This window comes from Poecilia reticulata, chromosome 15 (assembly GCF_904066995.2).
Source record: "Poecilia reticulata chromosome 15, P_reticulata-male-v2, whole genome shotgun sequence".
NCBI classification, from domain to species: domain Eukaryota; kingdom Metazoa; phylum Chordata; class Actinopteri; order Cyprinodontiformes; family Poeciliidae; genus Poecilia; species Poecilia reticulata.
In genome coordinates, this window is record NC_088844.1 from 22,414,080 (window position 1) to 22,431,435 (window position 17,356).

Sequence of the window (17,356 nt, forward strand, 5' to 3'; positions counted from 1 at the left end):
GTAATATGTAATGATATTTTTAAGTCCCCCTATATTTAAAAGGATCAAACTGAGCAACTTTGCTGCACTCAGTTAAGCCTTCCTGTTATCTGTTCAAAGTGACGCTCTCTTTCAGTTTAAACAAACACTGTACACGTCTTTACATGTCATAGAGCAAACATTTCCCTTTAAACAGTTTAAATGCTCTCATTAATTTAAAAAACCTTACAGTTACTCCAAATAACTAACTGTGTCTCGTCTTCCCTTAGTTACCACTTTTATACAGATGAAAGCTGATGTTACAATCTGGTAGCATATAAATAGGAGATAAAGAAAGAAAGAAAGAAAGAAAGAAAGAAAGAAAGAAAGAAAGAAAGAAAGAAAGAAAGAAAGAAAGAAAGAAAGAAAGAAAGAAAGAAAGAAAGAAAGAAAGAAAGAAAGAAAGAAAGAAAGAAAGAAAGAAAGAAAGAAAGAAAGAAAGAAAGAAAGAAAGAAAGAAAGAAAGAAAGAAAGAAAGAAAGAAAGAAAGAAAGAAAGAAAGAAGAAAGAAAGAAAGAAAGAAAGAAAGAAAGAAAGAAAGAAAGAAAGAAAGAAAGAAAGAAAGAAAGAAAGAAAGAAAGAAAGAAAGAAAGAAAGAAAGAAAGAAAGAAAGAAAGAAAGAAAGAAAGAAAGAAAGAAAGAAAGAAAGAAAGAAAGAAAGAAAGAAAGAAAGAAAGAAAGAAAGAAAGAAAGAAAGAAAGAAAGAAAGAAAGAAAGAAAGAAAGAAAGAAAGCAAGCAAGCAAGCTACTTGATCAAACTGAGCAACTTTGCTGCTCAGAAAGAAAAAGACTTAAATGCCATCAACAGCCAAATTATCTGTGGATTTCTACATGATTGACATCTGAGACTTTGCTGGGTTCAGTCAGCATGTTGGTGCATTTGTACTTTACGGTTAAAATTGCTGAAATCTACCTTAGTCCCCCTGGTAGTCTGGATTTGTACTTGGAGATTTCTCACAAATGCCATCCAATATGGGTGTCGTGTGCATAGAGAGCATAAAATTTTAACTTGTTCTTATGACGGTTTGTATTTCTTCAAAGGAGCTCCACTTGTTGCGGTTTATAATCCTTTTTTGAAAGTGATGCGATTACATAAACAGCTGAAATATACACCACCTAAGGCACAGCTGAAATGGATGTCATTAGCAGATCTAGTTCCAACTTTCTTGATAAACTGTAAGCAGCATAAAAGTTACAATTTGTAAAACATATACATTTTTAAATCTCTATCTACAGCGTACCCCTGGTATTTACAGAGGATTATGGGTCGCAACCACTTACGAATAGCTGAAATCTGCAAATGCGTGAGACCACTTCTAAAAACAACAAACTAACCACACCAAATATACCTTATTACGCATTAATGCAGACAGTGCAAACTGTCTCAGCACTGCTACAGATGCTAACATCTACTCTTACTTATCTTCGCTTTTTGGGGTACAGTCAGTCAGTGGCAAGAAAAATGAACGCCGCCGTCAGATTGGCTGCTTTGCAAATGCTAGTCAATAGCGTGTCAAGTAGCATTGAGCCTAACGCTTTTGTAGTTCCCTAGCTGTATTTTTCATTAAATATTTTAGATATACACCAAGAATAAAAAATCTGTGAATAGGCAAGTTTTACGAGTCAAGTTCCAATGAAAATTTCACAAATAGGCGGGGGTTCACTATCGTTTAAAATAATTTATCCTTCTTTTAAACACAACATGACTGATAAGACAACTGGTTGGATTTAAGCATTTTACTAAGCAGAGCAAAAATATCAAAGACGCATTCATCTGGTTTCAAAAGTTACATCTGAAAAAACAACAAGACTTCTGCAACAGTGAAGAGTTGTTGGCTGTAAGCTGTAGCGTTAGCTAAAAAAAAAAAGCACATCTCACACCAACTGTCAAGCACAGTGGTGGAAAGGTCATGATTTGACCTTTTCCTGTTAGAAGTGTTGCTGAGGTTCTCTGTGTTGCCAAGAACCTCAGCAACTCTTCTGAAACTCAATGCAACAGCAGGAGTTTAACCTGTAATCGGTGGGTTGCCGGCTCAAGCCCACACCCTGTCCACCTCTGCCGTTGTGTCTTTGGGCAAGATACTTCAACAACCTTGCCTATGTGGCAGCCTTGCTTCTGTCTGACAGCCATGGTCTACAATCCAGTAGCTTGCCACCATCAGTGTATGAATGGGAATAACTGATTTCCTTTGAAATCGTCTGAGTTAAGGTGCTACATAAGTCTAATGCAATTTAATTTGACATGATGTTTTGGACCAGATGATTTAAAAAAATCTGCTTTGTCATGATAAACAAAACCTTAGAAATGAATTGTCTACTACGAAAATGTTACCATAATACTGCCTCATTTAGCTACTCTGACTTGAAGAGCTTTTCTCTTTTTAGCTTATTAAACAACACAATCTAATAGTAATAATAGACTAGCTACCATTCCTTAAATAGACTGTTATTAATCAAAAGGGGAAATAACATTAGAGCTCTCCATGAGTATGTCGAGCATGTTTGTAGTTAATAGCAGCAATCCTTTATTGGGGAAAAATCTGATATGCCGTTACTCCTTAAATAGCAAGGCAGCGGTCATATATCACTTGTTCTGGATATCTACCCGGAGAGGAATGCAGATCCATATCTCTGTTTTGTTTTCTATGCTCATTCTGGGTCCGTGGGGCCAGGACCTAAGCATCTTTCATTCCTCATTCATGGCTCTTATGTTTTCAGAGGCTCTGATTTAGGCTGCTAGACATTTTAGCCGCATGTCTTGCTTTACAACTGTTCTCACTGCTTTTCCATGGTAGGTTGAGTCTGCCAATTCCCAGGACAAATTTGACAGGGATGTCTGAGCACAGAGTTGGGAACCAGTGCACCGCCATGGCCTTAGACATCAGCTGTTGCTCCAACTTTTATAACATCCTGCAAAGCACAGAGTTGCTCTTGGCTCTCTGCCTGGGCTCTCTCGTGCTAAGCTTGCATACATGCTTCTCTCTCACAAACAGCTTGCTGGTGCCTCCTCTGGGAACGAGTGGCTCCTTTTTGCGGCAACTTCAGCCCACAGTGGTGCAATACCCAGATCTGCAGAACAGACATTTTAAAAGGTTTCATTTGTAATTCATTATAGCGAAGATCTTCTTGCTTAATTGTTTTGAAATCCAATACACAGCAGTATTATGACAGGTCCGTCCAAACCGTAAACAAGTCGGCACGCCATGTTTTCCGAAATGTGGTAGATAATATTGAAACCGCTCGTCTGAAGAGGCTTCTGCCATCTTGTAATGAACCGCAGGACAACTAAAAGAATAAAAAGTAAGACCTAGACTCCATTGGGTTGCTGCCAAGGCAAGATTACTGTATGGACTAAACACACACAGGCACACACACGCACACACACACTGCAGCTTTCACTCCTTCCTGGGAAAACAATGAGGGGAAAGAAACATCAACAAACTGAAAGCTATCCACAGCAACAAGGACAGTAAAATGGAAAAGAGCAGAGTGAGAACCTTTCAGTTCGAGGTCAAAGGTAAGCCCCAGTGGGACAGACTTCATTAACTTCAGTCATATCCTGAAGAGATCATTAAAAAGGCCCTAGAAAACACTGTGGACTTCATCTCATCATCTGCATTCCTGGCCGCCAGTGCTTTTGTGAGTAATACAAGAATCCATAAAAGATTCAACTTTGAAATAGAGGATTTTCAAAGCAAGTCCCAGCTTTGCATTATCATGCCATGGATCCGCAACTATTTTGTTTGTGCCAAACAGAAAAGCTTCAAAATCACTTCAATAATCTAAGATGTGAACTAAAGTAACACCTGACATCACCCATAATTATTCATTCTTAATATCAAAGAAATTGCTCCATTTCAAATTCTTTGGTATACAGAGTCAGGAATGTGATGCAATGTTTTTGTTATCGTCACAGTTTCGGGTTCCTATACATTTTTTTTTAGGTCAAAGTTCACACAGATGGATGAATTTGTACTTTTACTCAATTTGTGTTCTGTTTGCTGTTTAATATCTCTGAGTTTTATTTTTATTGTTTTGTTCTTTGTTTTATGTTATGATGTGAAGCACTTTGGTCAACTGCTGTTGTTTTTAAAAACAAATTTGACATTGACATATACATTTCTACAGTTGTCTGGCTTATGACATAGAACCAAAGAAATACCACAGATGGTTGATTGGTAGAATGAACTGGCTTTGGATGGCTGGATGGATGTTTTAAAGCATGTGCTAGAAAATAAAACACATAAATATTTCTTACTAACTTATTCCAGGATTTATCCAGATCTCAAATATCTGAACCAAATTCTAGACTTTTCCAGACTGTGTTTGAAGTCTGCGTTACATGAGCATCCATCAATGACTTCTGATTTCTCGGATTAACTAGATTTGTACCTCAAATGCTAAAAAACAGACAAAAAGGGAGAGTTTACAGGAAGTGGACTGGATGAAGCATTTTTTAGAGACACTAATACATTTACATTATTTGATTGGATAATGATTAAAAAGAAAGGAAAAAACCCACAGTCACGCTAAATAGACATCACATCCCATCAGGATACCTTCAGTTCTTGTGTCTTTTCCTTTTTTGACTTTCGCACTATCCACATTTCTATTGTCTGTAGAAAGGCACATCTTGGTATCATGAGAACAATAATTCCCACACAAACTCTTTGTGAACAGGAGTACAATCAGCAGGACAGTCAGACACCAGCGCCTGAGAATCCTGCTCTTTTGACATCTCTTCTTTGATGTTGCACTCCCTCCCCCTGTCCTCGAGTGTGGGTGGAGAGTTTGGGGGCTTAGAGCGAGAGGCAGTGGAGTGGTGAGGGAAGAGAGAGCCTGAGGAAGTTACCCATGTGCAAGTGGGGGCTTTCCTGGAAGGACATCACTCTCTCTGTGCAACTGTAACTACGGCCGTGGCGAAGCGCTGCGCCTTTATCGCCCTGCGCAACGTCCACCTGAAACAATATTTGCGCATGAGTGTTCAATTTAACATTTGGGTGACCCCTTGATCGCAGTTACAAAATACGCCACAGCATGGTAGCTCAGGCCAACCCATAATCCAGCATGTGACTAAAGTGGTGGGGAGCATTCTGGAGTGCAGAACAATTATCAAGGGAAAAGATGTTGTTTTTTTATATATATTGTACACACGGGAAGATAATGAGGGAAATGCATTCACAATACAAAATACTCAATCATAATTATACCTCAATCAGCCTAAAAGGCCACAAATCTTGCAAAATGTGGCCACCATTTATGCTTTAGAGCAATCAGAAGGAGGAGGACATTTTAAATCCTTTGGTTTGGTGGTGTGTGGAGCACTTAGCGGATTTAAGTTATGCACTCCACCGGCCTTTAAAAAACCAGAATGAAGTTGCACTGGATACTAACTCTGTTAAATTGATCATCATTAAAAATGCTAATTTGTACATAAACATGCAATAATGAAGTAAAGGACATGAAAATAAAGAAAGCGAAGTTTCACAAGGTTGAAAACATTATGATAGCAGACATTAAATGACTAAAACGAAACACCAACAGGAAGACATGTCATGTGCTCGTTTCTTTTAGTGCACAGCCCATCAACAGTGGCGTCCTCTCCAGCATTTCAGTAATTCTTGAAACAGGGCATTCTGGTCAGGCTCGGGTTCAACAGAGTGTGTGCCGTCTCCCAGACCAGATTGTGGTAAAGGGGAACAGTCACATGAATGTGATCCATGCTCAGGCTCAGGCTTAGGCCCTAATTATATGGGAAAAAAAGAGTGTGGTGTGACAGCTATGGTGGAGCTTGTGGTTATGTCCTAAAAGACTCCAGCTGACCCTGTAGAAAAGTAGAAGGGAAAGTGAGAAAGAGATGACAAGAGGAGGACTGAGCAGCACAGGGACGGAGAGAGAATGGATGATGCATACAAATGAGATTTTTGTTGCTGTTTATATAAAACGTGTCTCCATATCTTTTAGTCATGGGCTGGTGACAGGTGTGAAGAGAACTGAAGGTCCCTGTAAACTGTTAAAAAAGTTTTTAATGACATCCCATTGAAGGTGCCAAAGTCTCTGGAGGAGGGGAAGGTCTGGCTGTACGGAGGGTAGTACAGCTACCCACCTAGAAAAGCATTTTACACCTTAAAAAAATAAGGTGTAAAATGTCCTCCTCCTTCTGATTGCTCTAAGAAAAAAAAAACCTCTTTCAGCAATTTTCCAGTGGGCTACATAAAATCCAAAACAGCTCTAGACTCTAGCTAGTTCGCAATACTGTGTAAACAACAAAAATGAGTTAAGAAATTTTATAAGAGAAAAGCTAAATCCTCACAGACAGTCATGATGCCACCACCCATCTTTCGAACTGAATAAATGATGAACTACATAATTTAAGCTGTGTACTGCCTGTCAGTAAAGCAGCACACTGCAGGCTAGCTGCCAGAGCAAATAGTCTAATTAAGAAGCTAATATCAGCTTATTTTGCTGGTTTTGTGCTATAAAAAACAGAACTGCAAAAAAATGGATAATATATGCCTGTTAACTTTAAATTACCACAAAATTTTAGTGGGTGTTTTTATTATAAATTTCTGCTGGAGTCCATGTATTAAGATAATCATACCCGTATTAATTGCTTTCCCATTTTTAATAAAAACAACTGTATTATGTTAACTATGTTCATACTGTGAAATATGTTATTTTTACTCAGTGTAAGCATACTAAGAGAAAATCATACTGGTCCATACTTAGCCTCTTAGTGTAATAATATGGATTAGAGTTAGCAATGGAGTCAGATTGTCCTGTGTGTTTCTGCCTAGTAAGGCCAGAGGCTTACATGGAGGATTTAAAGAGCCACAGCAACACCACAAGCACTAGGGGGAAGGGGGTTACCCACCGAGGGGCCAAAGGAGGGAGGGCAAGTAGGGAAAGGGGCAGGCTGGATGGGATGGCTACTCTGATCAGGATCCATTTCCAGCCTAGGCCTTGGAATGCCTTTGTTCTAGTTACAGGTCTCCATTTTCCTCTCGTCCTAATCCCGGCCCGCCTCACGCCCAGTAAAGGAGCAGGGGCAGGTAACTCTGCCACAGGCATGCCTCTCTATTTACAGAGCTGGCCCCCACATAGGAGCCCGCTCGCATATGTGGTCATAGATGAAGCAGCGCTGAGAGGAAGTCGAGTTTATGGAGGCTGTCGCTACCCAATTATTTATGAGGCACTTATTTTGGGATAAATCTAAACAGAAGTGCTGTTAAATCTTCTAGTGAAGGATTGGCAGATATTAAACTTATACTAAATCACACGGGATGGTATTTCTGTGCATTCAGAGCAGAGAAAATGTCACTTTGACTGAGATGTTTCTCCAGACTAAAGCAACTGTTCCATCTTGGGGGCGTTAGGTTGTAAATAAGCCAAACAAAATTAAAGCTATAACCACGTAAAACAAACCACCTCCCATGTAGTGCTCAGACATCCTCCACATTCTTTAGCAGAAGAGAGATGCTCCTACATAAACACATTTTTCCTAAAGTAAAGATATCCAGCAACACTTGCGCTTTCCATGCAACGGCCATGGCCAGGCCGCCTTAAGCCCCCTTCATAGGCCTGCCAAGAGGAGTCTGTGGTACACTGTGCAGGACTCGCAAAGCCCTCTCCCACGGCTATTAGTGACCATTCATCTGGGGAGCCTGGGAAAATGCCTCTCCAGCCTGCCATGGCCATGGGGAAACAGGCTGGCAGGTGTTCCCTCCCCCTAAGCCCTGGCACCTGTGCAGGGAAAGGAGGAAGGACCCAGCTATGTCCTGTGCTCAGACGCGCCATAGGTACCAGTTTGCCACAGCCGCTCCAACCTGACGGGAGACTGGACTCTAAAACACAGCAATTCACTTTACCTGAGCTCTGCTGCACACAGAAAAGATCAATGTGGCGATTTCAGCGGACATCTGGTAATGTACTCTGGCGGTCTGAAATGGCCATTTAACTAAATCCGTGTAAAATTGAACCTCTCGGCTTACACTCGACCCACGGTAAACTACGGAATCAATATTGCATTACTTAAAATAAGCCTGAATCAGATTAAAACACTAATGGGAAGGATTAAACGAAAAGGAAAGGTACTTAATCACACAACACCTCCTAGATGCCTTGCATAAACAAGAACACTCTGCAGAGAACTGTGAAAACTCCTGCGGAGAACTGTGAAACTTTTTGTCATAGAGCACAACCACAAAGCTGCTTTTACTCAAATATCTTCCTGAATGACAAAAATGCCTTCCTCAAAGAGCAGAGGACCTATTATCCACTCATTTCGATCTGTAATTACACTGAGAAATGTGGGTGTGTTGAGCACAGTCTACCAGGGAGAATGCATGAGGCCTCTCCCAAGTTCCTCTTCCCTGGGCTGCTAAAGCCCAACATGTCCGATCTAGATGTCCAGGAGCCAAAATGTTTGGTGGGAAAACTTCCTTCTGTTTATCTCTCTGAAGGCACAAATAAATCACATCAGTAGGAGTCATTTATCAAGACTCAATTACAGTAGCTGGGAGAAAAAGTATGGAAGAAATCTCCTTTTAAGATCTGATAACGCACAAAAAGCCCTTAAATTATTATGGCAATAGTTTAGGTACAGAATCTTACAAAATATCAAAAAAATTCAGCAGTGTGTTAATTTTGTAAAATTACCACAAACTTCAGTGTGTTTTGTTTGAATGTTTGTGATGGATCAACTCAAAGTAGTGCATGATTGTTAGATTGAGGGGAAAATGATACAAGATATTCAAATGTTTTTACAAATAAAAAATCTGAAAAAGTATGGCATGCTTTTTTTCTCTGCCCCATATACTTTGATGACACTAAATGAAATTTAAATGCCACAAGAATTACTATTTAACAGGAAACATAGAAGAAATTCCTCTGAAATAGTACATGGCACGTCTCCCTGCATCCCCACTGAGACTGGTGGCAGCTGGTCAGAATTGATATGAAAATCAAATCAGATTAATTGGAAGCTGACTGCGTCTCCATCCACAACAACTTTCAAAATTCTTGGGTGATGAGTGAAAATATTTACTTTCCCTTTGAGATTAATAAAATATTTTTGAAAAGAATTAAATTTACACATTCTCTCTGTCCAGTCTGCGTTTCACAAAGAAGTACTTCAGTATGTAGGTGAGCAAAGTTAGTAGACACATATGCTAAAATACTTGAAGCAATACGTGGCTTTAAATATTGACTCGGAAGGAATGAAGTCAAATGCATGCCACACTTTTTTTCTTTTTTACAAACTACTGAAATCTTTAACTTTCACATTTATTTTTATAAAAACCCAATAAAATACATTGCAGTTTGCAGTTGTGATGTGAAAAAGTTTAAGATTTACAAACAGCTATGCAAGGCGGCGTATATGTTAATCCAATCATCCACAGAGAAAACACTGATACAAACGTTTGCTCTGAAGGGCTTTGGAATGCTTTAAGCTGTTGATGGCTCATTTGTAGTGCCAACAGCTGAGGCTGCTACCCTGTTTATACTGCCCCTGTGATTTCACACTGGCACTGATTCAAACGCTGCCTCACACAGGACCCACAATCACCACCGCTTGCTCCTCTGGCCTATTCTCAGGCTAGACATCAGCACCTGACACTTTCTTCCTAATGCAACGACGTACATTAGGAAGTACATGTGTGAACATGTTTAGGCACATAGACGCCTCCCTCCAATACAATTCCACTGTAAAATAGCTGAACTTCAGTTTCAGGCATTGCCTCCGGACAATTTGATGTCAGGTTAGCATATTATCTGCTAATGGAACAGACAGGCTCTGTACTTAATACTTAAGGAGGAAGGGGGGTTGAGTATGGCGTCATGTTCCACTGGCTACCTTCATTTTGGAAAATCTGTAGGGAGCTTAATAATTTTCACATGCATATTTAACTGGTGAACTAGCGATGGTTCCCTTGTTCACGCAGTCGGGTGTATCTGTGTGTAGAAACGTGGGGCTTCAGTCTGTGGTCTTCATCATTAGAGATGTGTGTCTCTCCTCCGTCTGTCACTGGGTATACGAGTCAGGCATTTCAGTAACCGTACACTGGCAGCCTGTTCACACCTAGCCCAGGGGGAGGATATAAACTCTGCAACACAGTCGCTCCTCTGACTCCCTCCACTCGTGATCCGCATGTAAGTAAACATGAACAAGAAAAGCAGGTGACGGGTCACAAAAATTAGTTCATAATTGCAAGTGGAAGGGAAAGGCTAGGTTTTCCACATTTTTCATGTCTTTTTTTTTTTACGACAAAAATCTGAAAAGGGTGGCATGCATTTATGCTATACCTTTTAAGGTATGTCTGACTGAAAAAATTTCCCTATCGTTAGCCTGGATGGGGAACATGGGTAAACGGTAATTTATGTTTTTTCACTCTTACCACACGTTCTCAATTAAATTTGGGCTTTACTTTGACTGAGCCATTTTAACAGATGAATATCCACCAATCTAAACTGTTTCACTGCAGCTGGAAGGAGAACCTTTGTTTCAGTCTCCAGTCTTCTGCCACCTCTAACAAGTTTTGTTCCCAGGATTTCCCTGTATTTAGTTCCACCCACCTTTTCATGAACTCTTACCAGCTATTCATGTACCTGCTGAAAGAAAGAAAAAAAATCACATTCCCACAGCATAATGGCCTTTGCCATGTTTTTATTTTAGAAATTAAGGTTTTAGCATAGTATACAGTGCTTTGCATGTAGGCAAAACATTTCCCGTTTTGTGTCATCTGACCTTTTTCTTCATGTTTGCTGTGTCACCCACACCTGGCTTGTGACTAAGTTTAGATTAGACTTTTTATAGTTTTCTGCCAGCATTCGCTCAAAGAACACTGTATCTCTCGCTTGCTTCTCAGAAAAGCATTCTCTAACAAAATAAAGCGGCCCTGACAGAACAGATGCGTTCATTCTTAGCTTAGATTACACATTTGGATTCTATTTACTCCACTAAATTGTGACCTCAGTTACACTGGATTTTATGTAGGTTTTTAAAGTAATGGTCATATGAGTTTCTATGCAGCCCTTATCAGATTAAAAGTATGTTTTGAAATTTCTTTCTGCTTCATAATCGTGCCCTACTTTGTGTTAGTCCATCACATAAAATCCCAATAAAATACAGTGAGGTTTGTGGTTGCAACATAAAAAGAAATGCAGAAAAGTTCAAGAGGAACATCTTTGCAAGGCATGGTGCATGTGTGTGCGTGAGAGGCAGAGATGTAGCCAGAGGAGAAACTTTATGAGATTGACTGCCCTGTAATCCCACTCCCACAGTGCTGCACCGCTGAGTGAGCCCAGTTTAACAGTGCTTAAACGCTACCTGTAACAAACGCGTCTGTCTTACAACGCGCAGCTGGAGGTTCCTTAAATGCTAGCCTTAGTTGCTGCTTCAAAGTGAAGTCTGCATGTCGCTGAGGGAATGTGCACACATTTAAAAAAGAAAGAAAGGAAAAAAAAGAATAAATGACCTTAACTGACTCGCATATCTGCATAATTTGTTGATCATGCTCAATGACTGTGCAGGAAATAGCAGTTGTTTTTGATTCATTTTCCACTGAAATACAAGCACGGGCAGAAAGCATCCACAAATGTCCCACCAACAGGAGAGAAACCAAGGCTTACTGCTTTAACAGATTTACATCTTGTATGAACAAACATGGAAGACTTGCCAAGCCAAACAGCGCAACACAATATAAAAAGTTTCATATCAGCGCTCGCCTCCACGGGTCACGCCCTGGGTGTAGGACTCCGCCGTGTCCCGACTGGTTGTGTTGTCTTTACACCCACACACCTCAGAAAAAAAAATGAACATAAAAAAATGGTTTTGACGGTTTTGTGATTCCTTTCCCATCCTGCTCATGATAATCGTTTCGGCACCATAATTTAATGGAGTAATGGTTTCCGTTAACAGTCAAAACAAATCAATAACCTCACAGTTGATGGAAGACACACCTAAGACAAAAATGAAGGAAGGCAAAGATGACTTTATTTTGGAGGAATGAGCAAAAAGATGCAGGCGATTAGATTAGGCGGATCGGATCAGTGAACTGAAAACCCAAATTCGCCAATCAGCCCCATTCATTTATGGGACTCAGCCCCTATTCAAAAGACAAATGCATCTCTCAACACAATGTACTTTGTTGAAGTTTAAGGTAAGAGAAATATGCATTGGTGCAGAAATTAACACACCTGTAAGAAAACGAAAAATCAGTATTTGCCAGAGAAATCCTGATTGGTGCATCTCTCTGGATTACCTCTCACAAAGAAGGCCGAAGCAGGGGCCAACTCCTTCTTCTGTTTAGCTCGTCTTCTAACATGCAGAACCTCTTCATATTGCTTAACCCTCTGGTCCACTGGGTCACGAACAAGGGATGCAACCTCCTGCAAACGGCAGAAGTTTGCCATGTAAATGTAGGTAAGCTGTTAGGAAAGGCTTGAATTTAGACATAATTGCAGCAGGAGTCAAAAAGCAGAAAAGAGGAAGTTCTACATGACAGGTAAGACAGAAACTGTGCAAGTGCCTGAAGGAGGAAAAATTACCGTTTTTTTTTTTTTTTTACTTATTTACTTGCTTGGTCTGTACCTCAACTTGGTCTGCGGTAAACCAGCTGGTGGACTCTGGGCTCCCCAGGGGCAAAACATGTAGATCCACCAGCACGGCAAAGTTCCCACACTGTTATACAAAGAGAGAAAAATAGTCACAGGTTGTTGAGCACACAGGCAACAAAGGAAATCAGAGTGTAAGTGACTGACAGTGAGGCAAACCACAACGACCTCCCGTGTCTTCAAACACAAGCCCCAGGCCACTCGCAGTCCCCTCCCTCTCATTTTGCAGTCTAGCTATCTTTACCGATCTCTTTACACAAAAAAGGCTTGACCCTGTCTGTTTACTCATATTTTCCATCTCACAACACAAAACTATTTTGCAATAGAGCTCTCGCCTCCAGCCACAACAGATTGCAGAAAGATGCTTGTTAAATGCAAAGGTTTTCTGTTTACTCTCCTTGCTTGAGAAGGATTAAGGAAAAGGCTGCAGAGTTGACAACAATGAGCTTCCAAAAGTATTCATACCCACATGTTTTTATGTGAAAGCCACAAACCTCAATGTAATTTGTTGGGATTTTACCTGATAAACCAATAAAAAGAACATAGTGAAGGGAAAAGGAAACTGTTTTATTTGCAAATAAAAACTGTGGAATGCATCCCCACTTCCTTTATCCAAAGTCATCTTATAAATCAATTGAAATATAAATACAGCTGTTCTGTAAAGGCCCCACAGAGCTCTGTTCAATCTATTATTAGAAAATAAAAAGAAGATGATGCAATAAAAATGTACCAAGGCACAGCTATCCACCAAAATTCAGTCTGTGAATTAATCAGAGAAGCAGCCAAAGGGGTCGTGCCAACTCTGGAGGAGCTGCAGAGATCTACAGCTCAGGGGGGAAACATCTGTTTGCACAACTATTAGTTCTTTACTTGAAAAATTTAGGCTTTATTAAAGAGAAGTAAGAACAAAGCCTTTGTTGAAAGAAAGCTACAACGGCATTCTTTCGCTGTGGCTTTGAGCAGTTAAGGTTTACCACGATGAGCCATGCAGGGTACACAGCAAACAGATGGAAGGAAACACTCTGACCAGATGAGACTGAATCTGAACATTTCAACCTACATACAAAACCCAATGTGAGGTGGGATACCAGCATGGGCCTGAACACAGCATTCCCACCAACACATGATGGTAGCCACGTTATACAGTGGGAGTGATTTGCTTCAACTTGGGAAGCTGGTCAGAGTTGATGGTAAAGGTGGATGGGGATAAATGCAGGGAAGGAAATCTTCCTTCCTTACTGAAGCATAAACTTCTGCAATAATGTGCAATAGCAATGTTTAGTTAAGTGTTAGAACAGTGTATTCAAATCTAAATTAAATAGACTACAATACAACATAATAGAAATATTCCATATTGTCCCACTGTGGGGCTATTCAGATGTACCAGCAGCAAGTTACAAATAAAAAAAATAAGAATAAAAAACTGAATAGTAGGTGCCACAGCAAAGGCAGTAAAATACTATACAGGTATTAAAACTAGCATTATTCAGATCCAAAGAAATTTGCATTTGAGTTGAAATATTTAAAAATGTACAATACTTCTGCACAGAAAAACAAAAAAAAGCATCAAATTCAGCTTAGAAACGTATACTAGAAAATGAACAGATGCATTTTAAAAAAATAATTAAAGGAGGGCTAAATCCAAATGCTTGCATCATTATGCATGTTGCTTTATCACATACAAGTCAATTGAAGTTTGTTATTACAACATGAAAAGATGTGGACGATATTTAATTAACAGACAAGGCGGCCAGACAGCTGTTCCATCTTTCTCAGGCACATCCCTTTTTGCACATCAGTAGAAAAGCTGCCGGTAGCAGAGAACAACTGGATGTGGGTTTCGTGTGAACTACGCCTCTCCCTGGACAAGGAAGTAATGGATGGACCGCGACCACCCACACCCAGAGACAGAGGAGCAACCATCGCTGGCCCCAAAAACCCAAAGTGACACTTCAGCGAAAACAAAAAGATCCAAAGTCCTGACACGGATTCCAGGCTCCCTCTGCAGACCTGGGAAAGAGCAGTACTGACAGCAGAGCTACTGGTTTTACAACAAAGAATGTTTTTCCAAGCCCAGGCCTTTGTTGTGAGTCGGCTTGTCCCCTGAGCTTCAGGACCCCAGACAGGATGACTAAATGTCCCAACTAAGACTGAAGGCATGCTCCTCTGACCTTATTCTCAGGATGTTAAGAGAGGCTGAATAAGGCAAGGCTCTGCTACTGCAGAATTTACTCTGCTGCCCTTCTCTCAACTTTGCCTCAAAACATTAAAAGAGAATACTGATGATCCTATCTGCTGTCATAAAACTAGAGCTGGGCTGTGAATGTTTAGTCAAGTTGTACAAAAAGCTACATAAAACCACCGTCCAAAAAGAACTGCCAAATATTTTGCATATTCTTCTTCCCATGGGAACGTTTTCAGTTCTCATTGTCTAACTGTTAGAAAATTAATAAAGTGAAGCTGCTTCCTGGTTTCCCCTACAAGCTCAAGCAGAGGAGAGGGCGCCCCCATATGACTGATTGGGGAGAGTCTATTTCTTCTACAGAATATTTTCCTAGGGCTCTGCTGTGCGTAGATGCATAGTGAAAACACAATGCTTTATCTTTGTCAAACTTTCAAAGGGGTGAGAATGCTCTGGACCTAAAAAGAAGGTCCCATGTTATGTGCCACATCCTCCATAATATTTTTTTATGCATGCGTCCTGTCAATATCAGCTCATCCCCAATGGATGAGTATTCTCTTCATGTTGTGACCTTTGTCTCGCAGCAGTCCACTGGTGACTGGTGGCCTCTGACGACTACCCATGCATGGGAAAGCCTAGCAACAAAGGGTCAGACCTTGTCAATCAAAGCATGGACCCCAGTAGTGGACTTGACATATGCAGAGTGGGGTTCTCATACAAAGTCTCAAAAGTCTGACTTTTAAAACACGGGAAGAAAAAGTACGAGACCCACATGGATATAATTTTTTTTCTCACCTTTACTCCATTAGTGGCAAAAAAAAAAGTTGTTAAAAAGATGCAAAAACACGGTTGCATAAGCATGCAGAATAGTTTAAAGTAGTATATATAGATTATTGTGTTACTTTTTGACACCAATTGAAGTGAATGTTATTAACAAAAAAAATGTCCTGCTATTCACTCACCTGCATACTTAACTTAAAATGAGAAAGAAATCAAAAAGATGGGAAAGCCTAAAGAAGTCAGCTAAGACATCAGGAAGAGAATTATGAAGCCGAACAAGTTTGGTACTTTGGGAACAACTTCCACATGCTTGAAAGCGCCACATTCATCTGTTCAAACAATTATATGCAAGAATAGGCATGATGATGTCTGTACTTCAGATTGTATAGACATTTGTCTATATTTTGGTGTAAACATCATCATGTCTACACTTGCTGATTGCTGATGAATACATTTCTGACATGTTCTGTATGTCAATGTTGTGGCATTTAGCAAAGAGAATTAGCCAATTCTAACTAACCTGAAACAATAAATGTTTGTAAATTCAGAGAGTGAGGGAAAGAATGGGTGTGTGTGTCTTTTTATTTGATGCCTGTAAACTGATGAACAACTTATGGGACTAAGTTAAACCTCAGCAAATCAAAAGAGCATTATAGAGTGTAAAATTGAAGGAGAGGTGCAGCAAGCTGATGCGTTTTCTGTACTTCTTATTGAGCGTTTTAGGACTGAAAGGTGAACATCGAGCAAAATCTCAGACCAAGTTGCTGTTATCACATGAGATCAGGAGATGAGACGCAACTGGGAACTGGATGCTGATGATCAACAGTGGTCTGGCCTCTTGCACAAAGCAGCATGTGATCCTACAGACCTCTCAGAAACGAGGGGGAGGTGAGTTAGTCAGGAATGCTCTAATGCAATCATCCTAATGAGAAACCAATTAATTTGCAAAGCAAAAGTGCCGGTTAGAGGAAGGAACAGATTTATGGCAGGAGTGCCCGTCTCTGAGCTCAGACCGTGCTGTTCATGTGGAGCGTTTTTAAAAAGGACAATTGTGTTGAGTCGAGTGGGCCAGATAACACAAAAAATAGCCAAATCTAATTTTACACAAAGGCTCTGACCACAATCTGATCATGTGGGCTAATTTTGTCAATTCCTAGCACAAAGAGTGACCAGTGGTCTCCTGGCTGAACTATGCCATGACCTACGACCCTGTAAATCCTTGCGTATCCCCTATGAGGCCCAAGTAAAATCTCCCTGCAGAGTCTAATGAGATATTGTTGTACATTGAAAGGAATTTGAATTCATTTACTAAAGGGGAAATACCCCGCTTACTGCTGAATATTAAGACAAACCCAACAACCTCAAAGCTCACTTTAATGGCATTATAATTATCTTAAGAACACCCAGAAGCTTTCTACATCTGTCCCAGACAGTTTAAGAGTATTTCCACTTCGTAGAGCTGGTTTGACACGTTTAAGGCTCATAGCAACTGTTGTTGTTTTGATAAGGCAGAAAGTTGTAAAGGAAGTGTCTCTATTCAGGCTTTCTAAAGTGGGCCACCACTGCTTTGTTTGCCGTCCTGCACCAGCCTTCAAAATTCCTGAGCAGAGGTAGCGAGAGGCGCTACTTAATACCAAATCCTTTATTGTGCCATCTTTTGTGTGCTGTCACTGAATAGATGAATAGGACTGAGTCTTCCCGCAGGCTAAGATTACCTTCTTTATATTTTGTGTCCTTGCTGCCGAAGTGATCAATATTACC

At 40.3% G+C, this 17,356-nt stretch overlaps 1 protein-coding gene across 4 annotated transcripts in view; it reads right to left on the reverse strand.

Moving 5' to 3' along the window:
- Nucleotides 1-17,356, reverse strand: part of slx4ip (SLX4 interacting protein) — a 45,615-nt gene that overhangs the window by 21,406 nt on the left and 6,853 nt on the right. For all 4 annotated transcript variants that reach the window (XM_008430214.2, XM_081616543.1, XM_008430213.3 and 1 more), the window contains 2 exons: nucleotides 12,611-12,700; nucleotides 12,282-12,408 (listed from right to left, as the gene is read on the reverse strand). In XM_008430214.2, the coding sequence (XP_008428436.1) occupies nucleotides 12,282-12,408; nucleotides 12,611-12,700 (217 nt within the window). The remainder of the gene's footprint in view (nucleotides 1-12,281; nucleotides 12,409-12,610; nucleotides 12,701-17,356) is intronic.